At 46.7% G+C, this 18656-nt stretch overlaps 2 protein-coding genes across 12 annotated transcripts in view; one reads left to right on the top strand and one right to left on the bottom strand.

Annotated features, from left to right (window-relative positions):
• Window positions 1–10630, bottom strand: part of SCNN1G (sodium channel epithelial 1 subunit gamma) — a 55583-nt gene extending 44953 nt beyond the window's left edge. For 2 of the 9 annotated variants that reach the window (XM_070568337.1, XM_070568335.1), the window contains exons 1-3: window positions 10213–10630; window positions 2057–2199; window positions 1601–1764 (exon numbers count right to left, since the gene is read on the bottom strand). The gene's annotated coding sequence lies outside the window, so the exon portion shown is untranslated. Of the gene's footprint in view, window positions 1–1600; window positions 1765–2056; window positions 2200–5718; window positions 5755–9941 lie in introns of those variants that run through there. The other 7 variants (XM_070568342.1, XM_070568338.1, XM_070568340.1 and 4 more) reach the window with 4 other exon arrangements.
• A 135-nt stretch (window positions 10631–10765) lies between these two features.
• USP31 (ubiquitin specific peptidase 31) overlaps window positions 10766–18656 on the top strand; it is a 73530-nt gene continuing 65639 nt past the window's right edge. For 2 of the 3 annotated variants that reach the window (XM_070568332.1, XM_070568333.1), the window contains exon 1: window positions 10766–11519. In XM_070568332.1, coding sequence (XP_070424433.1) covers window positions 10893–11519 — 627 coding nt within the window. In that variant the 5' untranslated portion in view covers window positions 10766–10892. The remainder of the gene's footprint in view (window positions 11520–18656) is intronic. The other variant, XM_008536259.2, reaches the window with a different exon arrangement.

The following is an 18656-nucleotide window of genomic DNA, read 5'->3' on the forward strand; positions in this document are numbered from 1 at the left end:
TGTTCCTGACTCCTGTCTATGACGGTCTTGGGATTCACAGGAGGACTTCTGCCTTCACCCTTTGCTGCATCAGTAAGGGTCACCAGACACCCCCCCCCCCGACCCCCCAATTCTGGCTCGCCTGATCTCAGAGACCTGAAGTCGAGAACCCCAACGTGTGCCCCTTGTACCACACAAACACATCAGTTGCCTCTCAAGGTGCCCAGATATGAACTCTCCCTCAAAGGAATCATTATTTCCTCAGTCACTCTCAGCCATCCTTAGAAAATTTGGCTTATTGATTACTCAATATTATTTTTTAAATCTACCCCTCCTTTTTTTAAAAAAAAAACTTAATTGCATTTATTTTATTTTTATTTTTGCTGAGGAAGATTAGCCCAGAGCTAACATCCATTGCCAATCTTCCTCTCTTTTTGCTAGAGGAAGATTAACCATGAGCTAATATCTGTGCCAATCTACCTCTACTTTATATGTGGGATGCCGCCACAGCACAGCTGACAAGCAGTATAGGTCAGTGCCTGGGATCTGAACCTGCGAACCCGGGCCGCCAAAGCAGAGCACACCAAACTCAACCACTATGCCATGGGGCCGGCCCCCTTAAATGCATTTTTAATAACCTTTTTAATGTTGAAATAATTTTAGATTACAGAAGAGTTGCAAAGATAATAGAGAGAATTCCTATATAAACTTTACTCAGTTTCCCCAAATGACAACCTCTCACACAACCACAGTACATTTGTTAACACTAAGAATTTAACATTGGTATAGCGCTATTAGCTGGAGTACAGATTTTGTTTGTATTTCATCCAGTTTTCTACCACCATCCTTTCTGTGTTCTAGGATCCAGTCCCGGAGACCACACTGCGTTTGGTCAGCACATCTTCTCAGCCTCCTTTGGTCAGTGGCTGTTCCTCAGTTTTTCTTTGATTTTCCTGAGCTTGGCAGTTATGAAGAGTACTGGTCAGTCATTTTTGTAGAATGTCCCTAAATTTGGGTTTATATGATGTTTTTTTCTCATGATTAAACTGGGTTGTGGCTTTTGGTGAAGAATACCACACAGGTGAATTGCCTTCTTCATTACCTTGTATTGGGGTTTGATGTTTAATTTTATGCATCAACTTGACTGGATCATGGGGCATCCAGATATTTGGTCAAACACCATTTTGGGTGTTTCTGTGAGGGTCTTTTGGGATGAGATTAACATTTAAATTGAGACTGAGTAAAGCAGATTGCCCTTCCCAATTAGGGTGGGCCTCGTCCAATCAGTTGAAGGTCTGAGTAGAACAAGAAGACAGACCACCCCCCCCCCCCGCCCCGAATAAGAGGGAGTTCCTCCTGCCTGACTGCATGAGCTGGGACATTGGTTTTTTCCTGCCTCTGGACTCAAACTGAAACACTGGCTGTTCCTGGGTCCCCAGCTTGCTGACTGCAGATCTTGGGACTTGTCAACCTCTATAACCATCTTGTGAGTGAGTTCCTTACAATAAGTCTCTCTCTATACACACTCACACACGCACACTCACATGCACACCCTATTACTTCTATTTCTCTGGAGAACTCTGACTAACACAAGGGGTGACTTGATATCAACATGACTTACTGCTGGGTGACGTGAACGTTGATCACTTGGTGAAGGTAGTGTCTGCTGGGTTCTCCATCGCTGTTACTATTTCTCCGTTTTCACACTTTGTTCTCTGGAAGCGAGTCACTGAGTCCAGCCCACACTCAAGGGGAAAGTGTATTTTGAAAGAAAACTTCCTATCACTGCAGGAAAGTAGAAAATCATCAGTGTTGCTATAAATAGAGGATGAATGTAAAAATGAATAGAGGAAAACAAAACAACGTGATTAAAATCTATCTAGATACTTCTTCAGTTATCCGATCGTAACAAATTACCCCAGAACTTAACGGGTGAAAACAACACACTAATTTGTTTTGCCTGTGAATCTGAATCTGGGCAGGGCTCGGCAGGGAAGCCTCGTCTCTGCTCTATGGGGCATCACTGGGCTGGAATGACTGAGGGCTGGGGGACCCACTTCCAAGACTGCTCACTCACATGGCTGGCAAGTTGGTGCTGGTGTGTCAACCGGAGCTCAGCCAGGGCCTAGGGCTCTGGGCCTTGGTTCCTTTCCACGTGGGCCTCTCGGTGTGGCCTGGGCTTCCTCACAGCATGGGGGCTGGGTTCCAAGGGTGAACATCCTGAGAGAGAGCCAAATGGAAGGAATGTCATCTTTTACGATCTGGCTTCAGACGTCGCCTAGTGTCACTTCTATTAAATTCTATCAGTCGACGTAGTCACAGAAGCTCACCAAGTTTCAAAAGGAGGAGGGTATAGATTCTACTCTTGATGGGGGAGTGGCAAGGTTCTCAGAGGGTGCATGGGGTACAAACCGCAAATGACCCCAACACCATTGCCTGCTGAAGGCTGTGAACTTGAGGCCTGCTCCATTTGTGTTTAAAAAACGAGAGAAAGGAAGAGACTATTAGCAAGCGGTGGAGAGGTTTACAAAACATACTAGCCCCACACTGAGACTTTTCCTTCTAAAAGAAAGTGAATGCCAAGCGCGTACTTTGCCTATCATGCGTTTCTGAGTCTGCAGAGCTACTGTGACCTTGAGCCTCCTTGACACCCCGAGCCTTTTCATGTCCCTGCATCATTACGCATGTGAAGTTCTCTTCTCAAGTTTCCTTCACTCCCTTCTCTGCCTGGAAAACTCATTTTCACTCTTCCAAACCCAGCTCCGTTCTCCGAAGCAAGAACAACATCTTGTTTATTTTAACTTTTATTGATTGCTTGTGTTGTAATTTCTCTGAGACCCGTTTGGCTTTCCAAGTTCACTCACCATATTTTGAATTCCTAAAGCATAGGAACCATATATTATTCATAATCCTAAGTTTTGGCCCATTTTGACTCTGCTTGTAACACCTCACCTCTACACTGTATTTCCTATCTGGTCAACTCCTATTCATCCTGTAAAACCCAGACTGACCAGCACTTTCTAAACGAAGTGTTGGCTATCTCCTCCCAACTGGGTTATTAACTTTATCCTCTGTACTCTCACAGGATTTCATTTGCATCTCTATGCAATGTCCAGGTGTTACAGTGTAATTCCTTAGTTGGTATGCTGGTCTTTGGGGTGGGGACTAAGTTAAGTCAACTTTGTCTTAGATCAGTTGCCCAGAACCAGAACCTGAGATGAGAAGTTATGTGCAAGTGATTTATTAAGGAAGAACTCTTAGAAGAAGCTCGTAAGGGGTGAAAGGAGGAGGTCATGGAATAGGAAGAAGTTGAGCAAGGATAGGATTTGGGGCAAGGTCCTGGAAAGAGGACCTTCAGCCTAGTCTTGCAGGGAGCTCTGGAATGTAAGTTACGTCTCAGAATTTGTTATGACTGGAGGCACAAAAGCTGGCTCCCAGACTCCTGTACCCAACAGTCATTGGCTAAGGGCCACCCCAGGAAACATAAACTCTAGGCACTTCCAGCTCTCTGTGGGTGCAGACAAGGCGGTGCCAGTAGCCCAAAGGTCAGAAGACGGTCACACGTGCAGCCATTTGAAGCAAAGCACACAGTTAGGGACAGACACACAGAAAAGGCTAAAGGATCCCAAGGGATCTGGGTGGGACACCAAGAGCGCCGGCTACAATCCTGGAGATGAGTGAATGTCCTCAGAAAGAAGAAACGACTAGGGGACAGGGAAGGCCATCACCGCACACCGATGATAAAGGGGTCACAAACTGAGGAATACATTTAACTCACTTCCGTGGCCCTGAGCTAAAAAAAGAAAATAGAATTTTAAGATAATTCTTTGTAAGATTTTGTTAACAAATTAGAAAATGTGTGATTTTCTTGCAAAATAAAATGACTAAAATTAATTCAAGAGGGGAAAGAAACTGTAGGCAGACCGATATTAACAGATGAAAATTACAAAATATTTCAAAGAACTGCCTGCCCTACTAGATCCAGAGAGTACATTGGGTGAATTCGTATTACATTTGAAAACACATCATTTAAATTGTTCCAGAGCCTAAAGAAAATAGGGACACTTCACAGTAGTTTTTCAAAAACTGGTAAAAATGAAACCTGACAAGGATAGCGAGCACACACACGGGCTGCAGGCTGGCTTTCTTATAAAAAATAGATATAAAATTCTATATGAAATGTTAGCGAGTAGATAAAGGAATGCATTTAATGCTATCCCTATGACACACTCATGCATAGGTTGTACTCAACCTTTGTCATTTTTGCTGCCAGCATTGAATAATCTTCCTTTTGGAGGGCCTCTCAAGATAAATGGAGGCAGCTCCATCTCCCATTATGGAAGCTGTAAGAAGATATGGTCCCTTCCCTACTTCCCAGCAGTTGGTGACCAGACCTAGGATCTAGCCCAACACAATGGATGCTTCCACTTTGGGTTTAGAATTTTGAAGGTATGATAGCAAAAGTGCAAGGACAATCAGAAATTATTCAAGGTTATTCACAGCAGCTATAGCAGAACCAAGAGTCCAGCAGTGTGGTTGCCACTGCCCAATGGTGGTGCCATCCTTGGGGGTAGCAGCAAGTGTCCAGTTTCACCAAGGGTGTCAACAATGACATCATAAGCAGCATTTTCTGGAGCAGGGTCCTAGCTATGTACTGGCTTCCTTGGTTTCCCAAGTCTGATTCTAAAGCTTTCTGACAGGTCTGTGAACAGCTCAATATCCATCCTTCCAATAGACTCCTTTTCAGCTTACATTAGCTAAAAGTAGTTTACGTTGTTTGCTACCAAGAACCTATGATAGGCATACAGCTCAAAGAAAAAAAAGCGTATGCTCATCTCTGTTGACGCCCACAAGGCATTTGATGAAATTCAAGATCCATTTCTGATAACTCTTTCTGAAGTAGGAATAAATGGATACCACTTTAATGCAATAAATAATATATATCTCAAAGCAAAAGTAAGCATCACGCTTAATGGTGAAGCACTGGAAGCGTTGCTATTAATGTCAGGAACAAAGCAGGCTTTCCCACTCTCATTACTATTACTTAACAGACTTCTGGAAGGGCAATTAGGCAAAAGGAAAAAAAGAGGAGCTACAAATATCATAAAGGAAGAGGCGAGGTTATTATCTCATGTGCTGATATGAATTCCTGAAAAACTCAAGACATCAACTGAGAATTATGAGAAAGAACTAAAGGACATCAAGGTGGCTGGTTATAAAAATAATTTTGTCCTAGAGCTAAGAAAACATAATGGCATAAAAATATCCCATTCATAATAGCAACCAATAGGAATAAGCTTATCAATGCAACACAGACATAAGGAAGGAAACTATACTTCTCTGACAGACAAGAAAAGCCCTTGTGTAATTTTAGAAAGACATACTTTAATCTCAGATAAGAATATAAATATTACGATGATGTCTATTTTCTCTAAATTAATCCATATAAATTAATGTCCCCAAATGATTAAATTATCTGAGAGAATAACCAAACAGCTAATAAAATACTAGGAGGTATTGCCCTACCAAATTTTTCAATATATTCTAACCTGTATTATCATGGAATGTAGAGACACATCAACAAGAATGGAATTTTTTAAAACCCTAAATGTATGTGGAGTTTAATATATGAAAAAAAGTGATATTTTAAAGCAGTGGGAAGAGATTAGATTATGTTTTAAAAAAAATGGTGCTGAGACAACTGGCTAGCCAGGTAGAGAGGGAAAGCAAGATGCCTACCTCATTTCTTATACAGAAATAAATTCCAGATGGAGCCAACACTAAAAGCAAGAAAAACAAAAAAAAATAGTAACCATGACAGCACTAAATGAAAACACAGATGAGTATTCTTAAGATCTTGGAGTGGGGAAAGGCTGTTTGCCTAGTCCTGAAAAAAAAAAAAAAAAATCAGAAACCTTTATGAAAAAGCTGATCAATTTGACTATATAAAAGAGTTAAAATTCTCTATTTGATATGAAAACACTATAAATATGATGAAAGGTAAATAACCAAATGGAATGGTATAGACCAAAGAATAATATAACTCGTATACAAAGTATTTTTATTAGCCAACATTTATAAAAGGAACACCCCAAAAGAAAAATGGGTAAATCATGTGGGCAGGTAAATCACACCAGTAAAAATACAAATTACTAGTAAAAAGGCATCACTAGTTATTATCTTGATTGCAAACAGAAACTGACACTGGTTAGTCTCAGTAATACAGGAATTTATGGGAAGCCTATCACTTTAGCTCAGAGAATAAACAGAGCCAGAGAAACAGGCTTGGGCAGAAACCCAGGAAGGCAGACACCAGTAAGAACTTGCCACTAGAGCAGCTGGCTGAACGCTCGCTGTTACCATTCCTGGCACTGACGCCACTGGACCCTCACTGTTGAATATAGAGTGCTAGATTCCTTAATTCACTGCATTATCTCCAACTAACCTTGATCAATCAGTACAAGGTTATTGTATTGACCAGATCCAAGGGCCAGGTGGGAGCACCTGATTGGTCTTTCTTAGGTCATCTCCCCAGACTCTAGCTTCCAGGGGTGGGAAGGGAAATACCTGCTCCCCATCCCCTGCCCAGTTTTTATAGTGGGAGCTTGAGTGGTCCTGTCTGGTTTGGTGTTCCCTCCAAAGAGGAAGTCTGTTTACACACTGGAGAGCTGAAAGACCAACACATGATGTTCAACTTCTCTCCTACAAATAAAAGCACATTAATATACCACCTTTCGTTCATTGAATTTGGCAAGGCGAAAAAGACTGAAAAACTCAACACTGTCTTGGGATTGGGAAATGTGTGCTCCCCGTCCGTTGCTGGTGGGATAAAACCTTTCTGGAGGTCAGTTTGACGATAGGTGTCAGAATACGAAATGTGCATACCCTTTGATCTGAGGTGGCAGCTTAAGGAGATAGCTGCAGGAATGAGCCAAGTTTAGATCACGACGATGATGTTCGCTGTGCTGTTGTTTCTAATTTGTGTTTCCCTAGCTCAGGGGTGAGGGGCGGGTACAGAGAGGGATGGTGGAACATTTACTACAGAATGCTGTTTGAGGTGGATGTCAAAGAATGACTATCTGAGTGCTCCAACTAGAGATTCTTTTCCAAGCCTGTTCCGGCCAATCTGGGATAGGATGGCTTTGGGGCCCCATTGTACCAATAAGCCTGGAATGGTAGGAGGGGCCAGGTCGGGGAAGGGGTTCACATGTCCCACCAAGGAGTTCAGACGTTGTTTAGATATCCTGCTGCCAAATAATCAATATGCTATACCTTACTAGGTATCCAATAATGAGTAAGATGAGCCACTGCTGGGCTGACACCTACGTTTTAGGGCAGGCGACAGACTGTAAGCTGACTTTCAGTACGGTAAAGTTGGTGTCACAACTGAGAGGTCCCAAGAAAGCCTGCAGAAGGGATGCCTCCTGGAGCAGGTGAGCCCCAAGGTGAGATGTTAAGGATCAGGAGAGGTTAGCAAAGTGAAGAGGCTCAGGAAAGGTGTTGGCGACAGGAAACAGCTTGAGTGAAGTTCCCTATGTCTGGATCAAATTGCCTGAGGGTGTGGAGGGAAGACCAAGACATTCCTGGATGTTGGATTCTAAGTGGGGACTGGAGGACAACCCCTACAGGAGGAAGATTAGAGAGAATTGCATTTTACTGGACTCCAGTGACCAAGGAAACCATCCTCCAGATTACTGCTGAACTATACCAAGTACAATTTGGATTTTGGCTCCATGTTGGTGGGAAAAGGTGGCAGCGGCAGCTAGGTAGTACTGGGCTTGGGGAGGAGGCAACGTTCAATGGGTGAAGCCCAGCTTGCCCCTGTCTGGTGGTGTGAAATCAAGGGAGTCAGATCTGGTGATGGGCTCAGTCCTAATTTCTCTGAAGCACAGGACAGAATGGGATTCCAAGTGGCTAGCTTGGATTGGAGAGGAAGGCCCGGGCAAAGGAGACTAAGGCTCCAGGATAAGGAAGAGAAGCAGGGTGGCAAACTTCCACTGGTTTTTGACTCTCAGTTTAGTACATTTAAAAAAACCAACAACGTTTGTTAGCACCTACTGTCTGCCGGGCACACATGCTAGTAAAGGAAGGAATGGTGTTCTGTAATGCAGCCAGTGGGAGAGTCACATGGACAAGGTCTGTTGGTGGAGGAGTCCGAGGGTTACTTACAGCAGGTGAGAGAAAACCCCATCACCAATTACAGATCTGTCTTAGGTTTGAATTTCCTAGTGCTAAATAAAGTCGCCCAACGTCTTAGATTGGGTTCTCCTTAGATCAGAGGCTGAGACAAAGACCTGGGTGCAGGTAGTTTATTTGGGAGGTGATCCCGGAAGCAAGAGTGAGGGAGTAAGAAGAGAGAGAGGGAAGTCGAGAAATCCAGAAAAGGGTTTGTTATTGAACTTGTTATTACCACTGAGGGCATGTGGGGCTCAATCCCTCTGGGGACTCCCTGAAGAACTCTATCGGATGTGCCTCAGGGATGTCCATCCAAAGGATGGGGGGCTGGGACGCTTATCCACTGGCTGGTCTTTCCCACCGGTTGAGGGTTGCCTCTGTTGGTGGAGGGAGAGTTGTGAATTTAACTCACCCCCAGGGAGATCTCTGGCTTTGGAGAGAACTTTCAGGCAGAAAAGCAAAGAGATAAATGGCAGGCATTTGAAGTGGGGGGCTGTCACAATGCCACAGCTTACACAGTTTATAGCTGTGGCTGATATTAGAGATGAGCTTAGGGCACAAGACATGGGGGATGAAAAGCTTTTGCTATGCTCAATTTCTCTCTAAGGCAGTTTATTCATTCAAGCAAACATTTGTTAGAATGACGGTCAGTGCTGGACATCTATGGTCAGCAAAACAGACCTAGTCTTTGCCTTAAGGGCTGACAGTCTTTTGTGGATTTTGAGCGAGTGTGATGGGTGCAATGAACATGTGAGTTCAAAATGGAAAAGTGCTTAGAAAAAAAAAAAGCTGCGTAGGGAAGCCAACCTTGGAGGCTAACTTCCAAGTCGGCTTGACATCTAGGGAAACCACAGCCCCAAGATCCTTCCCATCTCCCCAAACAAGCAAACTTTTAACATAATGACTGGATATTGTGATAAAATTGTTATCAAACTGCTAGAAATTCTACCAAAAGCTGTATCTGTTTTTGTCCCTCCCTCTCTCACAATTTTCATGTTTGAAAAAACTCATGCATATCTGCAAAGGTCTAGGGCCATCGCATTCACTCTTTAGCATGAATAATCAGACTGCTTTCTTCCTGACGTCCAGATGAGCTCAAGGTGCAGTGAGGAGTGGACATTTTGACCAGGAGGTGGGAATAGAGGTGATCTGGGGGCTAGTGCTGAGCACCTCAGGGGTGTCACCATAAGGGCCCCTTACCATGCGGAGGGAGGCCAGAGGCAAAGGCCATTTACTTTGAACTGTGATGTAGGGTGGGCTTTATGTTTTAAAAAGGGGAAGGGCTCTCCCTACCCTTATTTCTCCCTTCTGCAGTAACCAGGACTCAGGCTAAGGGTTAGCAAAGAGGAAAATCTACAGAGAGGAGGTCTCAAACCAGTGGATTTTGGGCTGAAGGCAGCACAAAGATGTCCTTTTTTGCCTCTGCACTATTTTTTTCTTTTTTAATTGAATCAACATTTAAAAATAGGATTTCCACCTTCTCTTAAAAAATAAGATGATCTGAGCCCTCAATTTGGCATGAGGGCAATTGGCTGGAGTTAAGTGGCACCCACCCTCTTTAGAAGGATGTTGATTTGCAGTTTGCTATAGTCCCCACCCTTCCTTACATTCTCCCCACCACTGAAGTATTAACAGGTTAATGTGATGATTGAAACATCAGGATTCTTCACTCACTGCTATGACCTATCTTGGTCCCTGTGATATTTCTGGGTCTGTGACCTTTCCTTTAGAGATCAAGTCTAGGGGCTTTGAAACACGCACGGGTTTGAAACGGATAAGAGTCATACCACTCTCAAAGGCACTGAATTGAAGATCGAAGGAGATATTCCACGCTTAGCACAATGCTTGGAACACAGCAGCTATTATCAATATCCACTAGGAGTGTAAGACGCAGGAGGGCAGGCAAGAAACCGTGTTAGCTTCATACGTCGTCATATTCCCAGCATCTAGCACAATGCCTGGCACATAGCAATAACTATCTGTTGAATGAATGAAGGATGGTAGAGCTCGGCGGGGTTTTAAAGGTTGATCTGAAAAGGACAGTAGTTCTGATAATACCGTTTCACTGCGGTTTCACTTCCAGGTGCCGCCTGGAAGACAAGCCCGCCGGGATGTGCCAGGCTCTGTGATGGCGTTCGGGTGGGCACGCAGGCGGTCGGGGTCCCTTGGGAGCCGGGTGGGGCTGGCTTGCCCAGGACTGGTCAGGGCCGTGTCCATCACCTCTTCCAGGGTCGGGTAAGGGGTGGCGTCCTGCTCCCTGGACTTTCCCAAGGCCTCTGCCATCACATTAGCGAAGCCAAAGATCTCCCCCAAGGGTCCACCACCCAGCGCCAGCCCCGCGCTCTCCGCCGCGCCTGGACCATGCCCACACTAGACATGGCCTCTCTCGGGCTTCACACAGCAGGACCGCGCCCAGCCGTGGGGCCATCTCGTCGGGCTGAAAGGGCGGCTTCGTTCCCACAGTTAACATGGCGGCCGCGGCGGCTTCAGCGCGGGGCGGGCGGCGCCGGGAGGCGTCACGTGAGCGGCCCAGCTGGGCGGACCGCGCGCGCGCCCGCCCGCCCAGCCGGCCGCTGCTCGCTCGCTGGCTCTCTCCGGGCGCTCTGAGGTGTGCGGGGCGTCGAGCCCCCGGCCCGGTGAGGCGCAGCGCTGCGCGGCGCGGCGGGATGCGGCGGCGGCCGTGGCGGGGCCGCGGGCCGGGCGGGCGGGCTCGGTGATGCGCGTCGGCGGCCGCCGCCATGTCCAAGGTAACGGCGCCCGGGCCCGGGCCGCCGGCGGCGGCGGGCGGGAAGGAGAAGCGCTCCTTCAGCAAGCGGCTGTTCCGGAGCGGCCGCGCGGGCGGCGGCGGCGGCGCTGGGGGCCCCGGGCCGGCCGCGCCCGCCTCGCCCTCGTCGGCACGCTCGGTGGGCAGCTTCATGAGCCGCGTCCTCAAGACGCTGTCCACGCTCTCGCACCTTAGCTCCGAGGGCGCCGCCCCGGACCGCGGCGGCCTCCGCAGCTGCTTCCCGCCCGGGCCGGCCGCCGCGCCCGCGCCGCCGCCCTGCCCGCCGCCGCCCGCCGCGCCCGCGCCGCCCGCCGCCGCCGCCAGCGCCGCCGAGCCGGTGCCCGGGGTGGCGGGGCTCCGGAACCACGGCAACACGTGCTTCATGAACGCCACGCTGCAGTGCCTCAGCAACACCGAGCTCTTCGCCGAGTACCTGGCGCTCGGCCAGTACCGCGCGGCCCGGCCCGACGCCCCCGCCCGGCCCGAGCCTCCGGCCGGCCGCGGCGCGCAGGGCCCCGGCGAGGTCACCGAGCAGCTGGCGCACCTGGTGCGGGCCCTCTGGACCCTGGAGTACACCCCGCAGCACAGCCGCGACTTCAAGGTGAGCCCGCGACCCCCGGCCCCGCCTGCCCCGTCGTCTTCCCGCCCTTCCTCCCGGCCCGCGGTTGTCCGAAGAGGTGCGGGCCCCCAACCTGGGACGGATCCCGCGGTCTGTCGGGGAGAGTCATTCATTCATTTATTCATTCATTCACTCACCCAGCCCTCCATCCGTCGTGTATCTGTTAAGGGCTTACCGCGTGCCAGGCCCTGCGAGGGGCGCTGGGGAGGGAGGGCTCTGACCGTGGACGAGACCTACAGTCTTCCTGGAACTTGCGTTCTTGCGGGTGGGAGTGTTGAGCCTGGGTTCAAATCCTGGTTTTGCCACTTAGTAGCAGTGTGACCTCGTGCAAGGTACACAACCTCTCTGTGCCACCGTTTCCTCTCCTCTGGTATCGACCTCCTAAGGTGGTCGTGAGCTGCAAACTTGATATGTGTGGTTGAACCCTTTGAAATTACCCATTTTCGACACTAAGCCTTCCGGATTGGCACTTTCATAGGATGCAAACTAGTATGTAAGCTGCTTCCGTTGTGCATAGTACCATGAATATTTGCTGCCATGACTATTTTTATGGTAAACTTTAATAGGTTAAGGAGCTAATAGCAAATAGTGGTTTGGAGAAAGGAAAACCCAGCGAGCGATGTGAATTGACGTACCAGCAGGCTGCTTTAAATGGGGAGGGGGAGGTTAGGGTGACCTCTTGGAGGAGGTGGTGTTAGAACTGAGACTTGAGTAACCCCAGAGAGAGGCAGCCTTGGGGAGGTCAGGACAGTGGAAGTCCTTTGGTGGGAGTGAGCTGGTGCCCTGGGAGCCGTGTGGCTCTGGGAAGGGCAGACTCTGTAAAGGGCCGCATGGGAAATAGTTCAGGCTTTGCCCATCAAGATGCAAAATCGAGGATGTTATGTAGGTACTCATATGACAAGAAAAAGCAAATTTCCACAAATATTCTATTGACTAAAATAAAAATAAAATAATTGAGTCCAGTGTTTCGTAATTCAGGTCTACTAATGAGAATGGGCTTCTTGTTTTGAAGAGGGTTACGTTTAGCTTAATTGGAGTTCAAAATTAGTGTTTCCTGTCATCAAATTGGTGACAAGTATTCATCTCTGCAAATCATTCTTAGCCCACGGGCCATACAAAAGCAGGCAGTGGGCTGGGTACGGCCCTTGGGTCCTTGTAGTGAGTGGCTGAGAGCAGAGTGTGGGCTGGGGCCAGATGGTGTCGGACCATTTAGGCTGCACTAAAGAAGTGGGCTCTTATCTAAGCAGAAGGGGAAGATGGTTTGAGATTGTATGAGGGATACTTTTAGGTAGGAAGTGGATATAAATAAAATGAAATTAAATAGAATGAAATCGCACAGTGAGAAAGTGAATTCCTTTTCTCCTCTCTTTCTGTCCTGATCATGCCCAAGAGAAAGTCTCAGCGTGGTTGTAGCCCGTCTTTACCACCTCTTGCTCACTCCCCCACCTTTTTTTTTAAACAAGGGAGAACAAGCTTCAAGTTAGAGGCTTTAGTAGGCAACAGGAGCTAGAATTTAATAAGGTTCTGTTTTCATTGGGTTTGTTTTTACATTTGTCTTCTATTTATGGCAACTGGTACTGGCTTTCCATTGGTGCTATGAAGCTTCTTTCTAAAATAATTTTGTTTAAGTAAAAGCAAATGATTTGATTAAAATGGTAATCTTTCTGAGGAGTCAGCACTTGGTAGAGGACGTACTTTCTTTTTTTTGAGGAAGATTCACCCTGAGCTAACATCTGCCACCAATCTTCTTCTTTTTGCTGAGGAAGATTGGCCCTGAGCTAACATCTGTGCCCATCCTCTTCTACTTTATATGTGAGACGCCTTCCACAGCATGGCTTGATAAGCAGTGCATAGGTCCATGCCCAGGATCTGAACCAGGGAGCCCCCGGCCACTCAAGTGGCCTACTTTCTTGCTGAGGAACAACACTGCCAGGGTGTGCCCCTCCCCTTTTAATACAGTTTACTTATGTTTTATTTATATTTATGTTGTTCTGCCCTGTTTTTCTCAAAGAGAAAAAATGTTTGCTGTTTGATCTCGGAAGTTTGAATGGCAATACTTGACTGGGATAGGGACTGGAAAAAAGTGAGATCCGTGTCGGAGATCTCAAAATAAGGAATAGGAGAGAATGGCAACCGACCAGTTACTATAAGCCTTTCTTTTTTCTCTTTGCTTGTAGTTTCCTGTAAGTAGCCGCAGCAATTGCAAACTTTTCAAGGTCAGAGCTACTGTGTCAAGGTTGGTTTTCTACTCTTTTCCAAAATGTGAAAATCAATTTCTACAGCATTTTTGTATGTGAACATTTCCATTGCTTTTTAAGAGGTTATGTTCATTTTCTCATCCGTGAAAAAGCTGTGAACAGAAATGGGTCAATAATTCTACAAATGCAGAGGCTGATTTATAGGCATGCTTTGGCAAAGTTGAACAGATTCTTAGAGGCCCTATTTTTAAAAAATGTAATCTCAACCTTTAGTAGCTTTCACCTTGCATTCATTCCTTCCTTCCCATTTATTGAGGGTTTACTCAGTCAGTTAGGGATGCATTCAGCGCAAAAAAGAGGAAGCTCTAATGATGATGCCTGAAGCAATAGAGATGTTGAATTAGCTCACACAGTAAGTCTGGAGGTAGGTGATTCTAAGGTGGTACACTGCCTCGATGGGCCCAACAAGGACCCAGACCATTTCTGTGTTTCCACCCTGTTGTCCTTAGCTGTTATTGGCTTTTGGTCCCTGATGTTTGTGAAGGTATGAAGTCATTAGGGCAATAAAAGTTCTTCCAGAAGTCCCCTCAGCAGGCTTCTGCTGACATTTCGTTGACTATAATCGTGTTGGTTGGCCACCTGTGGCTACATTGGAGGCTGGAAGGTGAATATTTGGGTTTTCCTGCCTTAATAGAAGAGAGGAGTAAAGGAGGAGTTTGCCCCCTCGGCAGCCTGCCAAAGTGCCTCACCTGCCATGTGCCAGGCACTCTCGTTTGGGGAAGACCCTGTACCTGCCTGTGAAGAACTGAGTCTAGTGGGACCTGGTAAATCCCCCAAGACATCGCTTCTCACACTTTAATGTGCACATACTTCTCCTGGGCATCTTGTTAGGAAGCAAATTTGCCTCTGGTGGAGCTGGGTGGGGCCTGAGATTCTGTATTTCTCATAAGCTCCCTGGTGATGCTGATGCTGCTGGGCCAAGGACCATACTTTGGCCAGCAGGCTCCAGGGAACAAGTAATGCATCACAGAGCGGTGTTCTGATAGATGAATAGAAATTTGCTGGGCAGAGAAGCGGTGAGGGGGCATGAAAGGGCATGTGGTTTTGGGGGAACAGTGAGACATTTGGTGGCTGGTTACGCCGTGGAGAGCGATGGGGATGCAGAAAGTCTGGGAGAAGTGTGTTGTAAACGGGTTCTGAAGGGCTTTGTAGGCTGTGCTGGTTTGGACTTTATCCTCTGAAAGCGGAGAATCCAGATCCAGTTTTCAAGCAGGAGAGTAGTAGGGTCAGATCCACTCCCCCTGCAGTTAGGTAAGCCTCTTGGCACTGTGGAGGATTCCCTTTTTTTTCCATTATGTTTTCTTACAGCCAGACTTGATGGGTATTATTTTGAGCATAAAGTTGAGGGGGCCTGCGCTGTGCCCGATTGGTTAAGTTCACGCACTCTGCTTCGGTGGCCCGGGGTTTCCCCAGTTCGGATCCTGGGCGTGGACCTAGCCCTGCTCATCAGGCCATGCTGAGGCGGTGTCCCACATGCCACAACTAGAAGGACCTCCAGCTAGAATATACAACTATGTGCTGGGGGGCTTTGGGCAAGAAAAGAAAAGAAAAAGTCGAACCCCAAGAAGGTGGATGCGAGGCATACTCTTCACCACAACCCCTCGCCTGTTGGTGGCACACGTCGATATTTGAGGCAGATACTCTTCTCTTGAGCTCACATTCCGCCTCAGGATCCTGCTCAGTTCTGGGCTCCGGGCAGGGCAGCCGTACCAGGTGATTGGAGTTGGCAGAGGAGAGAAATCATTTGCCATCATGAGATAGTTTGCCTTGAGGTCTTGAAAAGCACTCGGCATGTCTTTGAATGTGCTTTTATCTCTTAAGCTTCCGTAAGTTACTAATGGTTTTCTTTGTAAGTTTTTCAATTAGAATTCTTTCTTGCTTTCTGACCACATTGATTGGAGCTTAAGGAGCTTGCCTGGTAATGGAATTTTGGTTTTGGATGAGCTAGATAGTTGTTAAGGTTGGATTTTCATTTCCCAGAGTGAAATGGGTCGACTGGACCAACCCTGGTGTGCTTTAGGAAACTTCTCTAGCTGCCACCTATATAGTTTTTGTTTTTTAGGCAGATATTTTTCTCCTGCTCTCAGAGCAGTGGCTTCCAACCAGGTGCTTCTGCCTTCTCCCAGCCTCTCACTCCTGGGGACATTTGGTGAAATCTGGAGACATACTTTGGTTGTCACAGCTGGGGTGAGGGTGCTACTGGCATCTAGGGGGGAGAGTCCAGGGATGGGGCTGTTTGTGACAGTGTGCAGACGGCCCCCCTCAATACAGGATTTTCTAGCCCACCATGTCAGTAGGGCTGAGGTTGAGAAACTGTTGGAGGAATGTTTTGAGCCTCCCTGGCACAAGTTTCCCTTGCTTCCCAGCCTTTAGAATGGTTACCTTGCTGCTTTTTCTTCTTTCTGTGTGGCTGTGTTTGCAGCAGCACTTCAGTAAAATTTGGACTTCACTGGCAGGATCCTTGGATCACTTTCTTTCTTTCTTTTTTGTGAGGAAGATTGGCCCTGAGCTAACTTCTGTTGCCAATCTTTGTCGTTTTTGCTTGAGGAAGATTGCTGCTGAGGTAACATCTGTGCCAGTGTTCCTCTATTTTATGTGGGATGCTGCCACAGCATGGCTTAACAAATGCTGCTAGGTCCACGCCTGGAATCTGAACCTTCAAACCCCTGGCTGCTGAAGTAGAATGTGCGAACTTAACCATTACACCACTGGCCTGGCCACTTGGATCACTTTCTTTTTCTTTCTTTCTCTCTTTCTCTCTTTTTTTTTTTGGTGAGGAAGATTGGCCCTCAGCTAACATCTGTTGCCAGTCTTCCCTCTATTTTGTACATGGGATGCTGCCATGGCATGGCTTGATGAGCGGTATGTAGGTCTGTGCCCAGGATCTGAACCTGTGAACCTTGGGCCACTGGAGCAGAGCATGAGAACTTAACCACTACACCACCAGGCTGGCCCCTGGATCACTTAATAAAACAATGTGAGTAAGTAAAGCACTTTGGAATCTGAATACTAAATGTGCTGTTTAAGAGGGAATCAGCTTGTTATCTTAACTTTAATAGGATGCTAGCCTGGGTGCTCCAGATTCTTACAGCTGCTCTGTGATTTCTGGTACTCAGTGGCCTTTTGCAGTAAGTAAAAGATGGATGGTCATCTTTCAAGTAACAAAGATAAGTTTCATAGCAGTAGTTTTCAAACCTTCCTCCCAAAGAACAACTAGAACAGAGTGATCTTCTGATAAAAGAACTGTGGAGACTTCTTCCAAATTTGCAGTGAAACTAAAAGTAATTGATGAATAGAATTTTCTCTCCCATATTTTTTTCCTTGAACTTTGGTGCGTGGTGATGCTTATTTATTAGTGAGAGTTCTCAGGTTACAAAGGGAATAAACGTGTATAAATGAGTAGTGGCAGACTCATGGCAAGCTACAGTCAGGCTTTCACTGGCTCCATCTCACACCTTTCTCATGGGCTCAGGCTGGGAGCTCTGATTTCGTGCTGCGGAAAATGAAATTGTGTAGGTCCCGTTTAGATTTCTGATGGAGTGTGAAATAGAAAGTCCATCTCTTCCTGGTCAGTTTCCTCATCTGTCAAATGCTGTCACTTTTGTTTTAGTGAAGCTCTAGATCTCTGGAGGAGAAAGGAGGTGGTGGAATCGTCAAATTGTAGGCTTGGAGGGAGACTCGGGTGAGAGGTGAGTAGTCCCTAGCCTTTCTGGGTGAGGGAACTGAGGGTCGCCTGATGGCTAGAGGCCGAAGGACAGAACCAGAGTTCCGACTTGCACTGCTTGTCACCCCTGCGTTGCGGAGGCGCACACTGAGTTCTGCATCTGTGGTGGCCTTAGTACAACCACTGAAACGACAGGTCTTAACATAAAACATAAACAGGCAGGGTGGACGTGCTGAAACGTGTAGCATTTTTTCCCTCTAAGATTGTGGTGTAATCGTGGTGAAAGTAAGGTCAACTGCAGCTAGCTTTATGTATGTGCTGCTGCTCCTCAGACGTAGGCACTTCTGGGAATCTCCCTTAAAAAGGAATCCTTTGAGCTATTTAAATGCATGTATAAACATGTATACATCTTTTACATTGATGGACTCATACTCTCCATATAGTTCTGTAACTTGCGTTCCTCCTTTCCCCTACCCTGGACTTGAAAATATATCACGGGTAGCATAGCTTTGTTTCTTGTTGATACATCCAAGGCTACCTCATTCTTTTTAACAGTTATATTGAAACCCACTGATGTTTAGGTTGTATAAAGGTTTTAACCATCATAGCCAATCCTTCAGCATACGTCAAGTCTCCTTTTCTCAAGGATGAGTCTTAGAAGTGGCATTGCTGAGTCAAAGGGGATGTGCATTTAAAATGTGGATACACCTCACAGATTGCCCAGCAAAAGGTGGTACAGGACAAGATCCTCTGACCGATCCGTGGTGCGTGCCAGGGTCTAGCCTCCTGACATGCGCTTTGATGGCCCTGTTCTTCGTTTTTCAAACTTACAGTTATTTTCTTTCACGTAGATCAGTGTTGTTTCCTCTATGTTCTCCTTTTCTCCACTCTTTTCAACAAATGGATCGCCCTCCAGTAAGTGTCCAGCTGATGTATGGAGCTTCTCAGGTGGTAGAGGGGAATCATCAGAAAGCATAAGAAAATTTCCAAGAGGACTAGTTGGGGAATAAAAATACATGGGACAGTTATGGAACTCCGTGTTTGCTGTCTTAAACCACTTTTACTGAGCAATTATTGTGTGTAAAGGGACGAGTTGAGGGGAGGGGTTGGGAATAGAGGATTAAATTCAAAGATTATAGGAAAGCTTCTTGCCCTCAGAGAACTTCCCTACTTGTAGGGAGGCTGTTTTAAACTGTC

This window comes from Equus przewalskii, chromosome 12, assembly GCF_037783145.1.
Source record: "Equus przewalskii isolate Varuska chromosome 12, EquPr2, whole genome shotgun sequence".
In the NCBI taxonomy this organism is placed as follows: domain Eukaryota; kingdom Metazoa; phylum Chordata; class Mammalia; order Perissodactyla; family Equidae; genus Equus; species Equus przewalskii.